Raw genomic sequence first — 22,523 nt, forward strand, 5'->3', positions numbered from 1 at the left:
AAACATCACATCTGTTACTGCTCTCAGAATGAATGTTCTTTTTGAAATAGTTAAGTTTCTCGCTTCGTATTTTCTCAGTTACCTGATTTCGATATTTTTTATATTGTTCTTATAGAAATTGTGAGCCTGGTATCCTGCTCTTCTTGTAGTAAACGTCACGTCGATGCATTAAATGCTTAATTTCGTAACTTAACCATGGTGGATCTGATACACTAGTTCTCTTAGATATGAAAGGGGCATGTATATCTAGGGCTTGTAGTATAGTGCAGTTTAGAGTTTTTACTCCAGTATCAACATCAATGATGTTTGGCATTTCTAGATTAAGTTCTTGAAGAATATCTTTTATAATAACATCTGCAGTGGATTTACGATAGTTTCGGACTTTTCTGACTTTCTTTATAGTTTTAGGGCAGCTTTTTTTATTGATACACAAAATAAGGTCATGGTCTGAAATTCCCATTGGTATAACTGCTACCTGCTTAATTCTTATAGGCATGTTAGTATATATATGGTCAATAAGCGTTGTCGTTGTCAAAGTAGTTCTAGTCGGTTGCTTAATTAACTGTTGAAATCCATATGTGCTATGTTTCAGATGGCGTACATTTGTTGATACAGATCCCATTAGGTCTGTATTAAAATCCCCAAGAAAGATAATTTCGTCATTCTGTGGGTTATCAGTTAATATTTCAACAACTTCTTAGTAAATATTTAATTAAAAAAATTGTAAGCAGAACCCTGGTGTTTCTTATCTAGTTTTGTAAAGGGAATTTCAGCTACAAAAAAAATTCCCTAACTCTATCACTGTTAATTTACAAAATGGAGCTACTCAAATTCAAAGTATAGTAAATCCCTGCTTTTTTTAGGCAGAAATGAAGATGGTTCCATATGCAATATTTACCTATATACAAAACATTTCAGAGGTTTTACCATAAAAATTTTAACCAATGCAAATTAGGAAAATGTGCCTTTCTACACATACTCCCACTGACTGTTACTTAATTGTTCGTATCAGGCTACATTTCTAGTAGATTTCTTTGGTCAGGATTATCGCATGAAAAAGAACTACCGCTTGAAAGAGTGTATAAATGCACATATGTGAGCCAAATATCAGTCTTGTTAGATTTTAATACAAACTTTGGTTTTCTATCAGTAAAACTTACTTTGTCACTACTGAACGTTCTTTTCACTAACAAATCTTATGCATAGGATCCTTTTTAATGATAGTCCTAGACTATCTAAAAATTATAGAAATACGCAGTAACCAAATTTATAAAAAAATCACAGAAAGAAGAATACTATTTTTTTGAAGCCATTTTATATGCATTTCAATTTTAGCCTTAAGGATGACAGTTGAATTCATTAAATTTCATATATGGTAGTAAAATAGTAATAAAATTTGGGTTTTAGTACAGAATGAAATATCTTTTGACTAAAAGTACCATATACACAAAACTTATCCCAGTAATGATAAAATGTACATTAGCATTGCTGTACAAATATTACTATTAAAAGTACTTTGATTTCAAAAATTCTATTAAATTTAATTAATAAATTCAATTTGACATGATAACTGCTACTGGAAGTGATAACCCAAAAGATAGGCATTCCAAATGTATGTATATAAAAATAATAATGTACCTTGAAAACCACAAAATATTGTAAAGATTATAGCGTTAAAGAAATTATGAAATAAAAAGCATAGTTATACCACTACCAAAGTAATGAAAGTACTAAAGCTGTTATACGAACAATAGGATGCCATGAATATTATCTTATTCACATTATATGGACGTCTTCTTAATATGTTTGTCTGCAGATTATATACTTCTGTATTATACAGATTTTAAACTAGATTGGGAAAGCTCGGCATATTTTCATTAGGCAGAGTTTTTATGTACAATTCTTTTACATTCTACAATACAATATGAGGAATCCAAAAACATTTTCAACTGCACCATTGGTAATATAAATCTGACTGTCTTTATTTGGGGAATAAAATATGCTATACACAATGACATCAAAGCACTGCAAAGAACAATCCCTTTGATGCAAAATTTCTGGAGCATTTGCCCTATTATCGTTCCAAACTGCTATAATTAAAGCTTAGACAAATATATATGAAACTAAGATTATCATACAATTGGTGCGTTTTGCATCCTAATTTCCCTATTTTGTAAATTCTTTTCGTATTAAATGATAACACAGTGAGCAACACAGGCTGCAATTTTCACTGGAGGGTTTCTTTAAACAGGAATCCTGTTTCCTTTACTTCCAATTATAGATGGTTCGCCTCCTACAGTGATAAAAATTTGTTTTATAGTTACCAAGTTATAATAGGAGTACATGACTATAACAAATCAATTTTCTAGATATCGTAGGAAGTTCTGCTCACAGAAAAAGGTTTTATACTTAAAATAATAACTTTGTAGCTGCAGGAGTTTTAACCCTGTGGGCAATGTAGTAGCCTTAATTTATCCTGCTACCTAATGGTAAATAAGGACACGAGTCTTTGCTCCTAACTCAATAAAAATAAATTTACAGTAGATGCTGCCAAAAAACTCGCGGTACAAACTTGGGGAACACATATTTGCAGTTTTGGAAATTAAATCATTGCCCCTAATTTTCAACATTTTATACTCCCTTTACGCTCATAGATTTGAAATAAAAGCTTGTCAGATTTTAGGCCTACAAATATTTACTAGCTTCCCAAGTAGAATTAATAGCCTTAATTATCAATTTTTTTTAAATTACTACTTACATTTTGTGAATTTGGCATTAGCCTCCAGTAAATCTCCTCAATCACAGCTCTTCTGTTTAAAAATTATAATAAAATTATTAAATTGTTTTATAGATTTCGATGCCTATAGCTGATGTGTGCTTTAAACTTTGTTGGTGGAAAGTTTTAAATAAAACACCTGCACAATATTTCAAAACATCAGATTTCAAGATGAATACTCCTTTTACTAAATGTAAATCAATTTAACTTAAAATAAAACTAAAGCTTCGAAAATTTCCAGGTTATTATGGTGAAAAATTACATGCCACACAACACTAGGGAGATTTTACTGTTCTTAAAAGCATTGCATGACGCTAATGGCCAAAGTTTTGTGGTTCAAGGCTTCAACTTATGAGCCATATTGCAAAAATATTACCACGAGTTTTGGGATTTTGGTTCAGGACACATGGTAAAGTGACGGCATAGCAAAGCTTGTGGGACTAGGATCCCTTTTCAAAATTATTATTATAAATTTGGCAGAGTCTGTATTTCTTTAACGTTTTAGTCAGTCTGACAACTTGTTGGGAGTGGGTGGGAACAGTATTCACACCACTGACACAGCCCCTAATTGAATAAATTCAGAAGTGCACATGCAATATTATAACCTAGGTTTCAAATATGGGTTTTAGCGTAAGTAACATTATTACCATAAGTTTGACTCTTCCAATTTTTTTAATGCTATTTTACTTACAGAACTTTTTTGTCACTGACACCATCGCCCAACTTGAAGTAGCAACCCAAATAAGTAGAATATTATCATCCTTGGTAGTAATATATTTGGCTTGGTACTATTTAGACACTAGGGGCTCTGTGCTGAATTAAATAATGATTGCGCAGTAACTCAGTTGGGTGATAATTTTCCCTAATTTTCATACTTAGTGTTATTATGGTTTTAGTCATAAGCCCTGGTGAAAGTAGAGAAAAAAACAACACTAATATAAGAAAAAATTATTATGAATGACAGGATAGTTTTAATTTCAAAGGGGGGGCACTACATTCAGCGAGTATTAGAGGGAAACTGTATAGGTGGCATTTTTATACTACAGTGCATTGTGTTTCAAGAAAGAGAATGATTACTAGGGGAAAACATAAAACTTTGGTCAAAGGGTTAGAGAAATAAGATTATGATATATCTTTTGACCCTTGGCAGGATTTTTGGAATATACAGTTTTCCTTCATGGACTGCAGTTGGGGCTTTTTGGCAGCTCATAAATACCACCTAAAACACCATAGAGCTAGACGCCATCTAGGAACAACAAACACGGCACCCCACACAAGGAGAGCGCAACAAATCAGAAGTCGTGCATTTTCTTGTGTACAGTTTTCATTGGTTAAGACGCTTTAGCACCTGCTGCTGTTGGAAATTGTCTTCCCTCCGCTCCTAAAACGTTGAGCCTAAAGGCTTGTCCAATGAAATTTATACACAACACTGCGTTAACGTGTTTCAATGCTAGCTGCGTTCTATTTCTGTTTGTTGCTCCTAAATGTCACTGTCCACATTGCATAATTACAAAAAAGGGTTGACTGTTTAAAAAAATATATAATTTTATTAAGGGTGAAAGAAGTACTTTGGGACAATTTATGTTGTGGGATTTGATTAAAATTATTATGAAGTACAACTGAAGGGGACGAACCAAGTTCTAAGCAGTAGCATGAGCCTATAAATGAAGAAAAACTTCATTTTATGACAAACCATTTTGTAAAATATTGAGCGGTTGTTTTCGTATGTATTTTAAGCTTTTTTCACTATGGAGTGTCAGCAGCGCCTTATTGTGCAACGCGATGAACAATTACTAGCGTTTATTATTCATTGTAAAACTAAAGAAATATCTTACTTGGCACACAATCCTCCGCCAGGTGGGAGGTCGGGGATTTCCTCTTCACTTAAATGATGAATTACATCACTTAAGTCCAATTCTGTTTTATTTGTCACAATTTCTGTAAAATTGATTTAAGATAAGCGAAACAAAACTATTCCTAAACATGAGTCTGGAATTTCTTAAAGGCACACAAAGAAAAAAATTTCCCTTAATTTTTGTCACCCTCATTTAGAGGGAAATGCAAGTTGTGATGCAGGGAGGGATTAATAGATAAAAATTGCACATGGGCCTTTGAAGGGCAATGGAAAAGTTGGTATAGATTGAGTTTGGGGTAACGCCTGGATCAAGGATTGAACCAAGCCTTGGCCATGGCCATTTTGAATACCGTTGGCCTTGGCCAGAGGGTTTTCTCCATGTAGCATCAAAAATGATTATTGTCTTATCTGGAATTGATAAATGTTTATTTTCCTGCGCATCCTTCTTGGTTTCTTTTAGGGGTGCGCATAGGATTTTGCAACCATTCTCTCTCAGCCTTGGTGCAGAGCTGAACATTTTAAAATCCTTGGGGACAGAAGAGAACTTCCCTCCGGGGTTGAAGGATCTGATAACTTTTGTTTGCGTATATCTGATGTAACTTAACCATGATACCCATAATATTATAATAAAATCACTTAGTTATGCAACTTTTATATTACAATTCAATATAACACTAGGTACTACACTTAATACCAATTCCTCAAATAATATTAATACTATATAGTAATGAGATTACGAATTATAATCAAAGTTTATAAACTATTGAGAAAGAAAATGGGCTAGGGGGGGGGGAGTAAAAATTTGGTTTCCAAGGGTGCTTGTAATACAAAAAAGCTAAGCTGCTGCCAATGCGTTTCAGTGGCTGATTAAAATTCCCCATAAGCAAAGTGCAGCAAACGGCACAAGCCACGGCTTATTTCAATTTTCCAGCTCTCATGTTTTAAAAAAGTATTAGTTTTAAACCAAGGACTAAGATAAAGCAATGTTGAATATAAGACAATTACCTTTGACTTTTTTCTCCAACAATGAGTTTAGTTCTTGATCTTTTTTGCAGGCTTCTTGACTAATATTAGGGGAGCCTGGTAAAGTCACTAGTACCATACTCATATTGTCTTTACTTCCCTAAAATGAGACAAGGCGTTGAAAATATGGCACTATAAATATAATTGAAATGTGTTATCACTGCCCAAAATAATCAGATGAAAAGTAGACAAAAGAAAAAAATCCGAGAATTATTCAAATCTTTCAATATGTATTAATTATTGTGAATAAGGAATTGTATACAGCTCTAACTGGGCCTGCTAAGCCTGCAACTTTTTACATCAATAAGGATCTAATTTTGACCAAAATTGAGAGTTAAGTTACTTAAAAAAATGGAAATATTTGTTTTTCTATACAATTACCAAGCCCTAATACCCAGCTTTTTTATCTCACAAACATGAACTCCAGCAGAGCCACTTTAAAAACCAATAGAGGACTTTAAAAACCATAGAGGACAATCTTCATCAGATCAACATCTCAAAATCACTATTCTAAGTACTCATTTAAAATTCGATTTACACCAAAGTTTCATGGTTGCAACTTAAGTTTATAACCACTATAAAAAAGTAAAACCGGCAGTCCTATATTTAGGATCTCCCACATTCAAGATATGGACAAACCTACTGCCCAAAAAATCTTTCACACTCACACCTGATCTCAATAATAACACAAAACTTAAGGAAAAGAAGGCCATATTTTTAAGAAGAATAACTCTGTAATTTAAAAAAATATGCTTTCATAAATTTATGAAAATCTGAAACCACTCCCTTTATATTGATCTTCCTAAACCTGTGTAACGTTTCTTAGCCACAGTTTCTCAGATTTCCCTTCACATAAAACTTAATGCTGAGGTTACCATGAAGTAACACTTTAAAGTACTTTTATCTCCAACTAGAGGAAACTCCTAATAGAACCTTAAGTGTTTCTTATTCCAAAAATAAATCATTGTAATAGATATTCGAGGAGCAATAACTAACAGACGAAATAACCAGGAACCTTGAAATTTTAAACATATGTTGACTTAGTTTGGCTTTTGGTGTTATTCCAAATTATACTGTGGAACAAAAGGATTTTAAGAAACCGCACCTCTCACTGTATTTTCTTCGTAGTGAAAGTATGTTTGAAAAATAATTAAAACGAAAGGAATTCACGAGAAATGGAGCATGGGATTAATTTTGTTGATTGAAAAATTCATTAGGGAAACCTTTAACATAGATACAAAACAATAGAATTCACAATTGGAATTAAATTAGCCACACGAAAAATACCTGAGAATTGTGAATACAGAAACCGTGAAATAACACCAGGGGCATGGTTTAAGACTTTTGACGACCAAAGCCAATATTCACGCCCCTTTTAATACTATTTAATAAATTTATAAAAATTGCTTAACCGATTAAGGGCATTAAGAGCAGCTTCAACTTTGAATAACATTTTCACCATTGAAAAGTCAACACAAGCAAATAGAAGAAATTTAACTTGAAAGATACTGGCACAGATGCCTAGTCTTTCATATAAACTAAACTTCCCAATTTGACAACCAACCCCAGCTCCAATGCTAGCGTTTTGAAACCACCAATAAACCATATAATTTCACGTCAAGCTCTAAAAGTAGACCAGCCACTGCAATTTGCAAATTGAACACTGAATGGCTTATCAAAGTGGACCTATTTGAACTTTCAATTTACCCGAGTGTTGACAGTACAATTTGGAGTGACAGCTATGCCGAAGGGCCCTCCAAGTTGGAATTAATCAAAAGTAAAATTATGAGCCATTTCTTACAATGGCTACACTTGGTGCTGTCTTTTAAATATTGACTTCTGTCAAAAGCAAATATGCTACTGCTAGTGAGATGCTGAAACTTTGAAAGCCAGCAGCAAAGACGAAGTCAAAGTGACAGCTGTTAACTGACAAGGTTTCTAAAATCATTAGAACTATTTAAAGCAGTTGTTACTCACTGAAATCTTTAATTTGGAAGCATCTATACACAACAGCTACATGTATTAACATTGAGAAGTACTAAGTTTAAATTTATCATTTATAAAACTGTTTATAGGCATAAATTTTAGAGTAACCCTACGTATTCACAACTAACTCTTGTAAATGCTTAACTGAGCTTCCAAATTGGAAACAGCAAACTAGTATTTAGTTTTTCCATTAATACATTGGAAGAGATAGCTATGAACGTTGTTTGCATGGCAGATTTTAACTTATGGGGAGGTTTATAAAAAAAAACTATATTTTTTTCAAATTATAGAAAAGTTAATAGCATTAAACCTTCATACCAGTAAACAGAAGAAAAGATTTACAATAAATGAGAGGTCACTTACTTTATAAAGACATGTATCAATCACTGAACCGCATATTGCTTCCAAATCCTTGGTTATATATAACATGTGACGAACGTAATCACAAAGCTCTTCATTCACCATAACATCCCAAATACCGTCACAAGCTAAAACGAAGAATTCATCGTTCTTATTGTCCCGCTCATGCACAACTATCTCTGGCTCAGGAGAAACTAACTGCTCACAAGGACCTTTTCCCTCTACTTGCTTATACTCATAATCTCCCAAAGCTCTTGATACAGCTAGAGAACCATTAACCCGTTGAATCATTACACTGCCCCCAGCCTTTTGAATTCTTTCTTTCTCAGTAGGGTTGACTGGCTTGTGATCTTGAGTCGAAAAATAAGCTTTGGAGGAACGAGATAGAACAGCTCGAGAGTCCCCGCAGTTAGCGAAAAATATATGAGTAGGTGAAACTAAAGCACACACAGCAGTAGAACCACTACGATCTTCACCGGATTCAACTTCCGGAATTGTTTTCATTTTCTCATCAAGACGTAAAAAACCATCTCGGATACCACTTTTCACACTTTCAATTACTTCAGGAGTAACCTTACTGTTTGTTGCTAATGAACTAACTTTAAATTCTTCAGTTTGAATTATAGAATCAATAAGATTCTCCGCACAATGAGCACTAACTCTAGCTCCTGCATGACCATCAAAAACAGCAAAAAAGCTCCACTGGCTCAATCCATGGGGAAGACCAATTCTAGCGCAGTGGGCATCTTCCATTTCAATTCTCCATCCTTGCATGCTCGCAAGCCCATAAGAGAGGCCATTTCCTGATCCTTTCTCTGTATGTTTTTCAGTTTTAGGCGTGTCTAAAAAGGCTCCCATTACGTCTGGTCTCTGGAAATTAATGGAAAAATATGTAGGTGCAAAATTGAGTTAAAATTTCAATAAAATATAATACAAGTTAAGTATTTATTCAGAAGAGAAAGGTATTTTTCTACCATTGTCTTTAATTCTGCATTTACTATTTTTAAATAATGATTCAGTGGTGTACAATTTGCCACGTAGGTCATTCTTTGAGTTAGTAGCTGATTGCTGCTCCTCTCAATACTTTTCTGTAAGCAAATTTGCCTCCAAAAATGTGCCAGCTTGCTACATCACTGCAATGAATGTGTTAATCCTAATCCTATTTATTGGACTGTAAATAATTGGCATACAGTTCAGAAGCCTTCTGGAGAAAGTATTCTCAAGAGCCACAGAACGTGGAGTTTAAAAGGGGGGGGGGGGGATTATTTCTTGGGTGCTTCAGTCATTCAAGAAAAATACCTTTATAATACATTGCTCTAAATAAACCAGTGAAAATAAGCAATTTTGAGCTTAAATCATGGTTTTTGAACACATTAAAACATCTGTTCTGCCGATTTTGTGAATATGTTAATATATAAGTCAAAAATCATAATATCTATTTGCATATAAATAGTGAGCCTATCTTTGTTTACTCTTGAAATTCTAGAGTTCGTCGCAAGGTGTCACACCCTAGGATTTTGTTACTACTAACTCGCCCTAATGGCCTTTTTTTTTAAATAAAGTTATCTACACTTGTTATCCAAAGTTGTTGTTTAATGTGGTTCCTATTTGGTGTCTAAGGCCTCGGGCCGTCACCACTTGGTAACTATCAAAAAAAATTTGGTTCCCACAACACAGCTAATAATCAACTAAGAAAGAAATATACCAAAGGTTATGGGCCCAGATCAATACTTCTAGCTTCTTCAGAAAAATTTAATCACAAGAAATGGAAAATTAATTTGAGCCTATGGCCATTTTCTTTTAGAAGAAAACCAAGATGGCGGCAGCCATACAAATGAGGCCTTAGCCATGTGGAGCCCAGTGAAACTGATAAAAAGCAGTAAATAATAAATCTTCTCAAATTCTGGGATAGTATTGAATATCATATTTCCATGGACATATTACCTGAGATGTTCAAATTTTCCCAATTGGATGGTCTCAATTACGAAGAGTGGAAATGTGACATGCGTATGATGTTATCAGCTCGGTCTTTACTTGTACACATTGAAGAAAAGACAGAAGTACCCCAAGGCCCTGCTGAATTAAAGGAATTCAATGTACAGAAGGCTAAAACCATGGGATATCTATATTATGGTAATAAACGAGAGATTTACTACAAAGTGCGGGCAAAGATACACCTCTAGAAACCTGGCAATACTTGGAATCAATGTAGAAATATAATGACCGGACCAATAAAGATGATACCAAATACAATTAAAGAGCAACGAAACATGGAAACAGAAATAGCTGGCCCGAATGTTGTAGACAGCACTATTACGACATTTTTTGAAGTATTGAAATGCTGTGACGTCGGACTTGAGAATCAAATGACTTTCAAGGAAGCCATGGAATCCAGTGATTCTCAAAATTGGAAAGAAGCAATGATGAAATTGCGACTTTGGAAAAACGGAACATCTTTGAAGTTGTCAAACCACCTAAGGATGCCAAAATACTTGGAAATAAATGGGTTTACGTGCGCAAACGAGATGAAAATGGTGAAGTTGTACGACACAGAGCACGTTTAGTTGCAAAAGGATACGAGCAAGAGAAAGGACTAGATTTCCCGGATGAAAAGACCAGACATACTTTATGCTGTCAGCGTGTTATCACGATATAACACAAAGCCAAGTATGGTTGCTTGGAAACATTTAGAAGATCTTTTTAACTACGTGTGTTCAACACAATTGGGATGCATCAAGCTGGAATCTTCTTAAAGCATGGATGTTAATTGCTACTCAGATGCATCATGGGGAGGAGATCCAGACACACGTTCTGTATCTGGTCATGTCATATTTATTGGATCTAACCCGATTATATGGAGGTCTGCGAAGCAATCTCTGGTGGCCCTTTCAACGATGGAATCAGAACTCTACGTGGTCAGTGAACTTACTAAAGAAATCATCTGGTTAAAGGGTGTATAATAATGTCATCAACGTACACTATCAATAGTCCAGTCAATCCATATCGGTAGATACAGTTGCATCCTTAAAGTCTTTTATAACCAAGCGCAAGTAATTGATAATCTAGTTCTGAATACCACTGCTTTCCGCTGTCTTAAATAATTTCTTCTTCTAATGATCCATATAAATATGCACACTTCACATCCATATGAGAGTTTAGCCATCCAAGACATGCAATAAATATCATTATGCATGCTCTGATCAGGGTAAAAATGACTACTGGAGAATAAGTATGATTAAAATCTCGTTCAGGAACTTGGGAAAAACCTTGGGTAACAAGTCTCGCTTTGTATCTTTTGATTTCTCCATTAGAATTCTTCTTTATGTTGTACACCCATTTAGCTCCGATGATCTTCTTATCAACTGGTTTTGGAACAATCTCAAACACATCTTAATCTTGAATGGTATTAATCTCTGTTGCCATGGCTTTTTTCCCTTTTAGACTATCTGGACTTTCGATCGGTTCATGGTATGTTGAAGGTATTACAACACATCAGGCTTCAATATTTCTAGTACCATTCTTCTGCTGTTGTCCATTGTTCTGTTTTACAGTAGGTTTGAAAGTAAATTGATTAGGATTGTACTGTTCTCCTCTATCTGCTAGATATCTCTTCATTTCGGGTTCTGATCTGATTTTCTGATTCATAATGTTATCGTAGTGATAAACATCAATTCGATCACCTTTTTTCTGACTTTTTCTTCTCATCTCCAACGAGGTACAATGGGCTGAGGAGGTGGTTGTTCTCCAACAGCATCATCTTCAACAGAACTATCATCTTCTTCTGATGAAATTTCTGATTCTTGTTTTTACCATCATCTGATGATTCTTCATTACCTTCTGACCATATTTGCGTCACTGGCTAATTTGTTTCTTCTCTGGTTCCTTTCAGTATTTTAATACCTAACTTGCTCTTGTCAAAAGAAACATGTTTGGTTTCTCGAACTTTTCCTTCTGCAGGAAACCATATGCTGTATATTTTAGTAATCATAACATAGCCCACCATGATACCGATCTTCGCTCTCTTCTCAAATTTATTTGTGAGGTTTTGGTACAAATGCAAAAGCCACACATCCATGGCGTTTAAGATGTCATAATGCAGGTGACGTGTTTCTCTATCTGCCCTCTGGTGTCACATCTGGTAGTTTTGAATAAGGTAATCTGTTTAACAAATATACTACTGTATGTAATACTTCTCCCCACATTTAGTGTGGTAGTCTAGAATCTTCAAGCATTGCTCTAATTCTTTCTAACACTGTTCGATTATATCGCTCGGCAACGCCGTTCATTTGAGGACTATATAAGTTTGTTTTTTGGTAAACAACTTCATCCTTTATGCAACCTTCCTTGAAATAATTCGCACAGTATTCTAAACCATTGCCTGTACGTAGTATCTTCAGTTGTGAACCAGTTTGTCTTTCGGGGATAGCTTTGTATTCTTCTTACTTCTCATAGCTAAACCATAGCTTTTCTAGTATCTAATCATCTAAACTAATAAAGTATTGCGATCCACCTTGAGATCTAACTGGTGATGGTCCCCAAACGTCACTGTGTACTAGTTCTAATGGTTGTTTGGTTATACAGGGTGTTAACTAAAAAACGATACAGAGCCAATTACTCAAAATGTGTTTTATGTAAGAATTTGAAATTTGCAGGTTACATCGAGGGTGCAGGGGGACAAATGACAATGAAACTTTCAATGACCTTGAACCAGGTCTTTAAGGTCATTCAAATTTTATCTCAAGAACCGTTAGGATTAGAAGAATAATTCCAATTACAAATGTGTTCTATGTTTAATTTTAAGTCTACAAAACTTTGACCCGATCTAATTTGATCAATGGGAAGCCGATAAATGTTAGACCAAAACCCATAAGGTCGTGTGTGGGATTCTAATCAAGACACGACATTTAAGGGCTTATAAATCGAAAACTACCAGATCTAATGGATCAGTTGGTATATTCTCATGACAATTTCATGCTATGTGACCAGTTTTTCCGCATCGGTAACATTCAAAACTTTGACTAGTACTAGAAATCTAATTTCCTTGATGCCCTTTGAAATTTCCATGCTTTTGCAGTGTAATTCTATTTCTGATTATTCTGATTTGGTTGAGCACACAAGTCCGGTTTTCATATCAGTTCTCTCTTCCTCTTGGTGTACTAGTTTCTGTCTTTCATATTCCGCTATAAGAAGATTTTTGACTTTATCTGGATTAAATTCTGCATCAACGAGTTGATAAGCTCTTTGAATCGTGTTCTCATATTGAGCGGGTAACATACAAATCATCTGGTACGCTATCTCATCTGCAGCTAAAGTACATCCAGCGAATTGCAATTGTTTTGCTGCAGCATTGATTATCCCAAGATATCCGGACATGCTTTCAGGTGCATTATATTTCAGACTTAGAAAATTCAAACGTAACGACTCTATTGGTGCTCTTGACTTTGGCTCATAAAGGTCTTTAAGGGCGTTCCATATCTCTATGGCTGTTTCATATTGCGACACTTAATTCTTATGTTGGTCATCTCTTTTTCCCTTTCAAATCTGCTTCTTCATCTGTTTCATCTATGATCCCCCATAGACCAAAATCTAGTAGGGCCATTTTCATGTTAAATTTCCAGTTTATATAGTTCTCATCATTTAATTTATTGAAAGAAAATTATGTTTCCAGGGATATCAAAGAATTGTTCTGTATATCCATTTTGAAACTTCAATCTGTTTGGCTCATGCCCATTCTGCCCTTTTACTAAGCTAAGCCTAACTCAAACCTTGCCAAATAAACATGATAAGGTCCGATGGATAAAATTGGTTTGACATTTTGAAACAACTCGAAATAAATGAAGATAATTGAAAACCACAACTAATTATGCAATTGAAGTGTCAAGTATTTAATTAATATTTCTTCAAGTATCTTTTTCTATAGGAATTGTACTTACTTTACGAACAACGCTTTAACTTTCATCAAATATCTCCAAACACCAACTTCACAACTTAATTCCAAATATCTTCAGAACATATAAGTCATAAGAAATATACATTATTGATTTTGGTTATAAAAATGAATCTAAAAATAAAAAATGGAATCATTATAGACATATGGCAGTGGGCTTTTCAAAATGGGAACGAATGTTCCATGGGAGGTTTTGATACTGAAAGCCTAAAAAGTGATTATTGACCTCCTACAAATGATTTGTATTGTTTTATAAAATAAAACTATAACACAATGAAATGTAATCAAACACTATCAAAGCCTACTGAAATTTCACAAGTGAGGGCTATTCATAAATGGCCTTGGAACTTCCAATGCTATTGGAGTGGTGCTGGCTCACATAAAGGAAATGTGCAAAATTAGGTTTTTTAAACTTTCTTGTATTCTTAACCAGTTAAGTTTTAATTTGAAAGAAAGTTTTTAAATGCTTTAATTTTTTTAAATTCAGCTTTATCAATAGCATACTCAGAAAAATTCTGAGTGCTCACATCGAAATTCTTATCAAACATTTGATGAGAACAAGCGATACAGATAACTTTATTTAATAGTTGCAAGTAATGTTTTACAACATTGGAAAGTCATCAGTGACTAAGTAAACATAGTCCAATTCATACAATACAATTGGTTTTTATTTAAGTCTTGCAATAAAAAATTCACGTTTTCATGAAAACGTGAATTTTTTATTTTTGAGACGCATAATATTGCTTGATTCTGGATTTGGCTCAAAATCAAAAATAATTGGCCATCAATCAAACTTTACTCCTACTTATCACAGAGTAGGAAATGAAAATTTGAGGCATAGATTTTTTCTTGTAAGTGATGCCACTTACTAATTATATTTAAAATTAAATGTTTGAAAGTCATCAGCTAAATTATAATTATCTGTATACAACTGCTGTGAATAAGGAGGAGAAAAACTAGCTATAGGTTTTACTATGCTTTGTCATAAACATGACGTCATTGACTATTTGGGGCTTGGCTAACTTGTTTTTGGCGTGCATGGTTTTTGTCTTATGTTCTTGTCACTCACTCTCCTGCTTACTGCGATAGCATACAGTTAATGTTTTATACTTCTAATAAAATTATTACTTTGTTCAAATGAAAGTTGAATGCTTTATTGTAATTAATAAGTTGAATTTCCCTTACATGCTGTAAGTTTGTCTGAAACGTGAAAATCTGAAAGTTAACTGCATCTTCCCCTGTATTTAGGTGATAGATATTAGAGCTGATGCCAGTAATTTTTCATGTTCAAAGCTCATACTATATTGAGTACAATATGTTATGTGTAATTGAACCTCAAAAATAAGTTAAGGAAACTTAATGCAAGTTTCAAAATTGTAGAAATGATGAAGTGAAGTTATTTAAATGACTGGTTCATACTTTGAAGTAACAAATTAGTTATGGATAAAATTTTATTATTCTTCCTGATTATTAAAGGGTGAATACACCCCCTTCAGGCAGTCCAGATTTTATCTTCAATAACTCCCACTTAAGTATATCACACTGTAAATTACATAAAATGATCATGAATTTCTCCATTTTTTCTACTTGGAGAAGAGTAGGAGGGCCACTTGTTTCTGTATCCTTATGTAGCTGGTGGAGCCTTAAAATATGGCCATTATTATGAAGAATTACCATATCACTTCAAATGTGTGAATTTATCAGTAGCCAATTTACCCATTTAAGAAATTGTATTATAATAATTTTTATTTTTAAATAAATCAAAATTAAAAAAAATTATTATGATGTCTACGACCTAATTGATTTACAGATTTTTCTCAGCTTCGAAGTCATTTATGAAACTTAAAATTTTACATTACTTAAAGCATAATTTTGAACATCCAAATTAGATTCAACCACCTCAATGAAAAATACTTAAGGAATAAAGGAAAATCCTACTTTCAGAGACAAAGGAATAATAGTAAATTTTCTATTCCAATACAATACTTACACATTATAAGTAGTACATGCAATTTTAATATTTTTTTAGCCTAGTTTTTACTGGTAATCCTAGCTTAAAAATGATTTCAATTGTAACTCATGTTTTCCTACAGTCACAGGCCCCAAGTAATTATTGCGAGTTGACACCATAGAAAAGGTAACTCCAATACCGAACATCACCTAAATACTTTCATATCAACATCAGAGTTGATCAATAGCTGAAACAGATTTTGGGCTAAAGCACATTCTGGAGCAACAAAAGTTTGATTAACTGTAAATTGAAGTAATTAAGTGTGGCAATATATTTTGTATAATAGGCGAAAACTATTCGCTAGTTTTGTAGTAATTATTTAGGAAATAGCGAGCAACTTCAAAATACAGTTTGGCTGTTATAGTATGGAAGAAGTTGGTAGTTTGGGGTAAAAGGTGTACTCTTTTCGTCCCAAATCGAGCGAATATTTTTGGCTTATTGTTAATTGTTTATTCTTCTTTCTACGTTAATTTTAAAGTCGTCTGCTACTTAATAAAGACCTAGGCTTTACATTTAGTAATCTAAAGCTACCTTTTTCAATTACATTTTGTAAGTTTTTTCGTCAAATTGTGTCCTATGAAACTGAGTTTAAAGCTAAACGACCCCCACACCATACCTGATTATTAAATTTGGTATTTCCGTGGTACTCGATAACCGGTGCCAAAAACCCACTCGTGGTGAGAAAACTATGGCATCATTTCGCTGAGGGCAAGGTAACATAACGAAACCACTGAAAAAAATAATTTAACATTCGAAAAAACCAAAAAACACTTACCTAATTTCAGACAACCTGAAAGAGTAGCATTCAGATTTTCGAAACCAACTAAACCATGACAAAATTTTCGGGAATTTTATGAAATAGTATTTAGATTACGCTAATAACAGTGGTGTACTATAACCTGCAACACTAAGCCTAGGTTCAAAAATATATATGGCAAGAGAAGAGCATAATTTGGCGACAATTATGCAATATATGTTTTAGTAGAATTAAATGGCTGCGTCTGAACTCCTAGAGAAATGTCGGACTCAATATGTAGAAATCAGGAATCAGTTCCAGACAGCAGAAATCTACGGGAAATACACGCGCATTCGCTAGGGGAGTACACTGTTCGGGACTGAAACAAACCTAGGTGGCGTAAAGGCGCTAGCTTCACCGAAGTTGCGCCTAAGATCTGGCGTCTGCTACAGACAAATTATAAAGTCATAAGAATGTTTTTTTCTTAAAAAATCTTATCAAAATATAAGCAAATGATACAAAAATTATATTAAAATGCAAGTATCATTATTTATTAAGTCAAATTTACCAATAACGACGAGGAAAAACTATTAGCGTCTGATTAAGCCGCTACGTATCTAGGTTTCAATTTCGAACCCATGTGAGCGTAGCGATAGTTTTCAGTTGCGAATAAAGGTTAATATAGGCTTCGATCTTAGTGCCATCCAATTTTCTTGTTAACTAGAATTAGGAGGGGAAACTTTTTAAATACACATGAACACATCACACACTCTCTTTCACTTACATGATTTTGCATTCAGAACGCAGAACGGGTGGTACCATAGAAATCTCATAGGTAACTAGAATGCTGCCGTGTAACTGGCAAATGGGCCAAACGCCGTGGCAGACGATAGCCAGATCTCAGCCAATCAGAGCTAAAAGAGTGGTTCTGCAAAGAATTTAATGTCACCAGAGAGAATGACGTCACCTATCTCCCGCTATAGTAGCGGATCCAAGGAGGATTATTATCCTCCTTGGCGGAACCACTCTACGGCCTCGCATTGGCTGAAGGTTCAAGGCGAACTGGCGTTAAGCTCGGCCGTAGGCGGCAGCATTCTAGTTACCTATGAGATTTCTATGGACCGGAGCATTCTAGGTAGGAGTATAAGATTTCAATGAATAGCACTTTTAAATTGGGGTGGTAAAATAAAATAAAGAAAGCACTTGCGTTAGGCGCTTAAATTTACTTCGAGATTTAATACAACTTATTGGGAGAGTAACTAAAAATTTAAACTGGCGTGGCAAAGGTAAAAATCGGTTAAGATACAGTTATGGGTCGGGGGCTCGGTTTTTATACTGGTCGGAATAAAGGGGTATTGTTCGGGACTCGCGACACGAGGTATTTCTCGCTCTCGGGACAGGAAATTAACAAAACACTCTAACTTGGTATTAGAGGAATCATTGGGGAGTATCGATTTAACATGGTTTTAGGGGTTCTAGACTCAATATTTAATTTGTCGGGGATTGGCGTGTATGCTTAAACGTAGTTTTTCCGTCTCAGGGAATAGTGAGGGGGGTTTTAAGGAGATTTTCAACGTTACGGTTTCGCAGTCAGGGGATGTTGTCTTCTTTCTGCTGGCTCTGTTTCTTGGTGTCTCGAATATCGGGTTTCTGCAAAGCGACGTGGACGACTTTATTTCTCGATAAAGAAGGGGACGATACCCAGGAATGTCCTTTGCCAGTGGGATGATACTTCGACGACAGGTGGATTTGGAGGGATGCCCTTAAATGACTCGATCTGCTCAAGGACAGTAGATACTGTCCTTGATCTGCTGATAGTTTTCCATAACGGGGAAAACGTTCTTTGATTTAGGGATTCATTTGAAAATTAAACATGATGGGCATTTCGCCTCTTTTGGGTTGACCGTAAATTTTGGGCATTACGCATCTTTTATTTTACTACGTTCTTGGGACATCGCGGCCGGAGCCCGGAGGGCCAGACTGCGTTGGGGGTTCCCTTCCTTGGATCTCTCCTAGTTCCGATTCTGTTCGAACACGAACTCTTTTCTGTTTCATTTGCGCTCTCTGGTTTTGTTGTTCTTCTGTCTGGGGTGAGGGCAAGTCGGGTGTCGATTTTACTTGCGGTTATACTTTCTCGGGGGTTTGGAAGGCTGCGCTATTTTCTATTGGAGGGGTCTCTTTTTCTACCCATTTGGATGATTTTCTCGTGGCAACTAAGTTTGAGGGACTTTTCTAGAGCCGAATATGACCTTTCACACTGTAAGGGAGGGGTTAGGTCGGCCGTCACATAGTTTGCGTGGAGAAGGCGGGAAAATTCGGACGCTCTTTCAGACTTGTAAATAGTGTATATTTTTAAGAGAGTCCACTGGACCCGGACCCCTCCGCCGATCTATTTTTTCGACGAGTTCAGGACTCTTCCCTCTTTCACTCCCCCCCTCGTTTAAATTTATATGTTCTTTAATCTGTCTTTATTCCTCCATATTATATTCGAAAATAAATGGCACCTAACCAGGCAAAGCCTTTAAATTTTTATGGTAATTATAACAGAGACAGTCAATAATCGAACTACAGCATCAAAGTTTACATATTTTCATATATAATCGTGATCGGGTAAATTAAAATGCTCGTAAATATTATCACAATTAATTTAACCATTAAAGTCTTCATTCCAAACCCATAGAGCTTAATTTTCTTTCTACCTTTATTCATTTTAATAAAGCAAAATTTTGGTCTTCAATGGCACTGTTACAATTACTCTGCCTAATGGAATACAGAGCAAGACTATTAATTATGGACTAATAATTAATTAATTCCCCACACTTCGTCTTAGACCACATGGGGCAAACCTGTTTAAGAGGTTTTTCCCTAGTAGGCCCAAGTTTTCCAAAATTTTCATTGGTCATTGTAAATTTCTATAGACCTCACAGATAAGTAGATAGGGGTCAAGGGAGCTCTAGCTCCGTGGGGAATCCGTCTAATATTCGGAGAGCTGAAATAGTGGCGGTCAGTATACACTATTCAGATGCCTCAAGGATAAAAATAATTCAACTTTTTATTTAATTCTCGAAATTGTCCCTCTTTTTACACAGTTAACGATATAATTTGAGGGAGTTCCGTGGACTCTTTACCCCCTTCTAAAGACATTTTTTTAGGAGTCCCGTGATTTTTCAGGGGTTTTTGACGCGTGGACTGCCGCTATTTACAAGGCTGCGCTCTTTCCTGTTTGGAACTGTCGCCTCATGGTGCAATCTGACCTTCTGGGTGGATTTTCTATTTTTTCTTGGCGCCGGATTGTCTATCAGGGGGAAGGTAACACTAAGGTGGGACCAAGAATGTATTTATTTATACTTAGGGAGAATGAATATGTCGAGAATATCGACGGACACGTTGAGCCCCTAACCCCGTCACGCTAAGGGGGGGGGGGGGGAAGTAGGCGGTCTTATTTTTTGCGTCCTCGCTGCAGTGTTAATCGCGTCGAAAAACGTAATTTTTAAAAACCTATGAGATTGCAGTATTATTTGATTTTATTAAAGCGGAGGAGCATACCGGGGGGCCCAACGGGTGGAATTGGAGAAACGCTAAAAATAATCTCGACATATTCATTCTCCATGAGTATAAATAATTACATTCTTGGTGGGACAATGAATGGATTCGCGAAATTACGGGTTTAAATAAACTTTTCAGATGGTTAGGGGTTTTTCATTTAATTTTAATATTTTGAATTTTAAAATTATATCCATCTTCCGGGATTTTTCTGAGGCTTTATAACCATACCACGCATGACATACCAAGTATAGTAATGGTTAATTAAGTGTATTAAAGGATTTTAATTAATTGGGGATTTTTGATTATATTTGATGTGTAGGAAATAACCAAATATATGATTATGAGATACACCAAAAGAATGATTTTTAAAAAAAAAGAAAAATATTAACCAAAAAACTTCTTTCTTCTTTTTTTCTCTCGCCATATGGCGCCACAGGGGTAACATATGGGGGGGCGGATTCCGCTTAGTTCGTCCCGAACGTTTAAAGTATTTACCTCAAGCTGGCTCGAATCTGAGGGGTTTGGTGGAGTTTACACTTGTATTAAATTAATTTGCAAGAGAGGGGCCGCAATTGGTGCAGTAATATTTCGGGTAGCTTCTACAAAATTAGTGGGGAGTCCTAGGCAAATAACGTGAAACCAATCTTCCCAATTGTCACATTGGATCCATTATATGGGATCGTCATTACGAATGTTTACATCGCAATTTGGGAAGGCTCACATTTCTTCCGCAGTTGGGTTTATTTTTTGTCTACGCGTATATCGGCGTTTGCTGCGTCTATACCAGCGACCAAGAGGGCTTAGATACTAAATAGATGTTGCGTACCATATTATTCATCAAACCATGTAAATAGAAAAGACCTACCTTTTCACGAGTTTACTAGAAAGTCTTAGAAGTTTATGGTTAAAAAACATTAGTCGGTATGATTTTGTACCAAAAGATACACAGATGGTCTGCAGCCTGCATTTCAAAGAGTATGATTTCTGTTCAGGTTTGTACCTTTTTTATGGAAAACATTTTCAGTCAGATAAAATTAATATACAATATTATTTTAGGTTTAAAAAGACGAAAGCTTAAAGTTTGTTGAAACCTAAAATTATAAATTATTGCGCTTATAATATATTTTAACTTCATATTATTTAATTAAAAATGTTAAAATAATATATTTACCCTGAAGTTACATTGAATCTTCTTTTCACTTTTTGTTTTATTCATTTAATTATATGTGTTTAAAGTATTACGCAATAATACTATGTTGCTGGCAGCATCTAGAGGAAGTTCTTGGTTTCTGTTTATTTATTTATTTAAATAGATAATAGACTGCTAAGCTACAGTAAGATTTGTGCAATCTTACAGGTTGTGGCTTATGGAGATATGACAATAATATGATATAGAAGAATAATAAAAAACAAATAAAAAAATACGTTAAACATGAGAAAAAAGAAAAAAATGTGAAGGCAATAGTTTAAACGGGAGAAATGGGAACAGGGCGGGGTTACTGAGAGTCTATGAGATGGTTTCTAATGTTGCGTCGGGCCATCGGGCGTGAGGTGCAGTGGAATACATCGCTGGGTAATTTATTCCACAAGGTAATTGTACGGGCGGAAAAGTGCCATTGACGGGTGGTAGTACGGACATGTAGTTTGACTATCTTGGCATTATGACCTCTCATTTTTCGAAGAGTGGTGAAGTCGAAGAAAGTATCTGCCTTTAAGGCAGAGCTACCAGTCCAGATATTCCAGAGTTGGAGAAGGTAGTTGATAGTATGTCGCAATAGTGGCGCGTTAATAGCGAATTTGTAGTTCCGCATCTCAGGCGTATCGGTTTCAAGCCATTCGTTCGCTTGGTGAATCGGTTGTGGGCTTTGGTCAGTTGGTCTCTATCTCCAGCCATCTGCGGGCTCCAAACCTCCGAGGCATAATTTATTTGAGGAAGCACTAGTGACTGGTATAGGGTACGTATCAGGCACGGGGACCGAAAATAGAAGGAGTGCCTGGTTAGGCCCGTCAAAGAATTTATTTTCTTGACAACCTTTGTCGTGTGATGGAAGAAGGTGAGTGATGAAACGACCCATACTCTAAGGTCGCGGATGGGTGAATCGGGTTTGGAAAGTGACATGCCGTTCATAGTATAGTTGAAGCGCAGATATTTGCCACCTAGGTGGTTTACTCCGCTTTTCAGGACATTGTAGATAAGGGCAACAGCATGATGGTGACCTGTGATGAAACCGCACAGCCATTTTAAGGCATTGCCCTGCACACCAGCTTCTTCGAGTGACGCAA

At 35.4% G+C, this 22,523-nt stretch overlaps 1 protein-coding gene across 2 annotated transcripts; it reads right to left on the reverse strand.

Moving 5' to 3' along the window:
* Positions 1–1,328: 1,328 nt before the first annotated feature.
* On the reverse strand, positions 1,329–17,064 carry LOC149939560 (protein phosphatase 1B-like). Of its 2 annotated transcripts, XM_090177815.1 has the most exons (7): positions 16,734–17,064; positions 13,934–14,061; positions 8,004–8,870; positions 5,637–5,754; positions 4,612–4,714; positions 2,759–2,810; positions 1,330–2,293 (listed from the first exon to the last, which is right to left on the reverse strand). In XM_090177815.1, exons 3-7 carry the CDS (start codon positions 8,856–8,858, stop codon positions 2,276–2,278), a joined length of 1,146 nt encoding a protein of 381 aa, XP_090033941.1. In that variant the 5' UTR covers positions 8,859–8,870; positions 13,934–14,061; positions 16,734–17,064; the 3' UTR covers positions 1,330–2,275. The 2 variants fall into 2 exon arrangements, with proteins under 2 accessions (XP_090033942.1, XP_090033941.1); XM_090177816.1 differs by lacking the exons at positions 13,934–14,061; positions 16,734–17,064 and adding an exon at positions 9,945–10,044 and having other exon boundaries at positions 1,329–2,293.
* Between the last annotated feature and the right edge of the window lie 5,459 nt (positions 17,065–22,523).

The sequence above is a fragment of the Leiobunum rupestre genome, chromosome 6 (assembly GCF_980474605.1).
Source record: "Leiobunum rupestre chromosome 6, qqLeiRupe1.1.hap1, whole genome shotgun sequence".
Classification (NCBI taxonomy): Eukaryota; Metazoa; Arthropoda; class Arachnida; order Opiliones; family Sclerosomatidae; genus Leiobunum; species Leiobunum rupestre.

Excerpts from the sequence above, each read along its gene's own strand:
- LOC149939560 (XM_090177816.1), bottom strand. The coding sequence starts at position 8,858 with ATGGGAGCCTTTTTAGACACGCCTAAAACTGAAAAACATACAGAGAAA. Across the intron at positions 5,755-8,003 it reads TTGATACATGTCTTTATAAA|GGAAGTAAAGACAATATGAG; the intron begins GTAAGTGACCTC and ends GTCTCATTTTAG. Across the intron at positions 4,715-5,636 it reads GTTGGAGAAAAAAGTCAAAG|AAATTGTGACAAATAAAACA; the intron begins GTAATTGTCTTA and ends TCAATTTTACAG.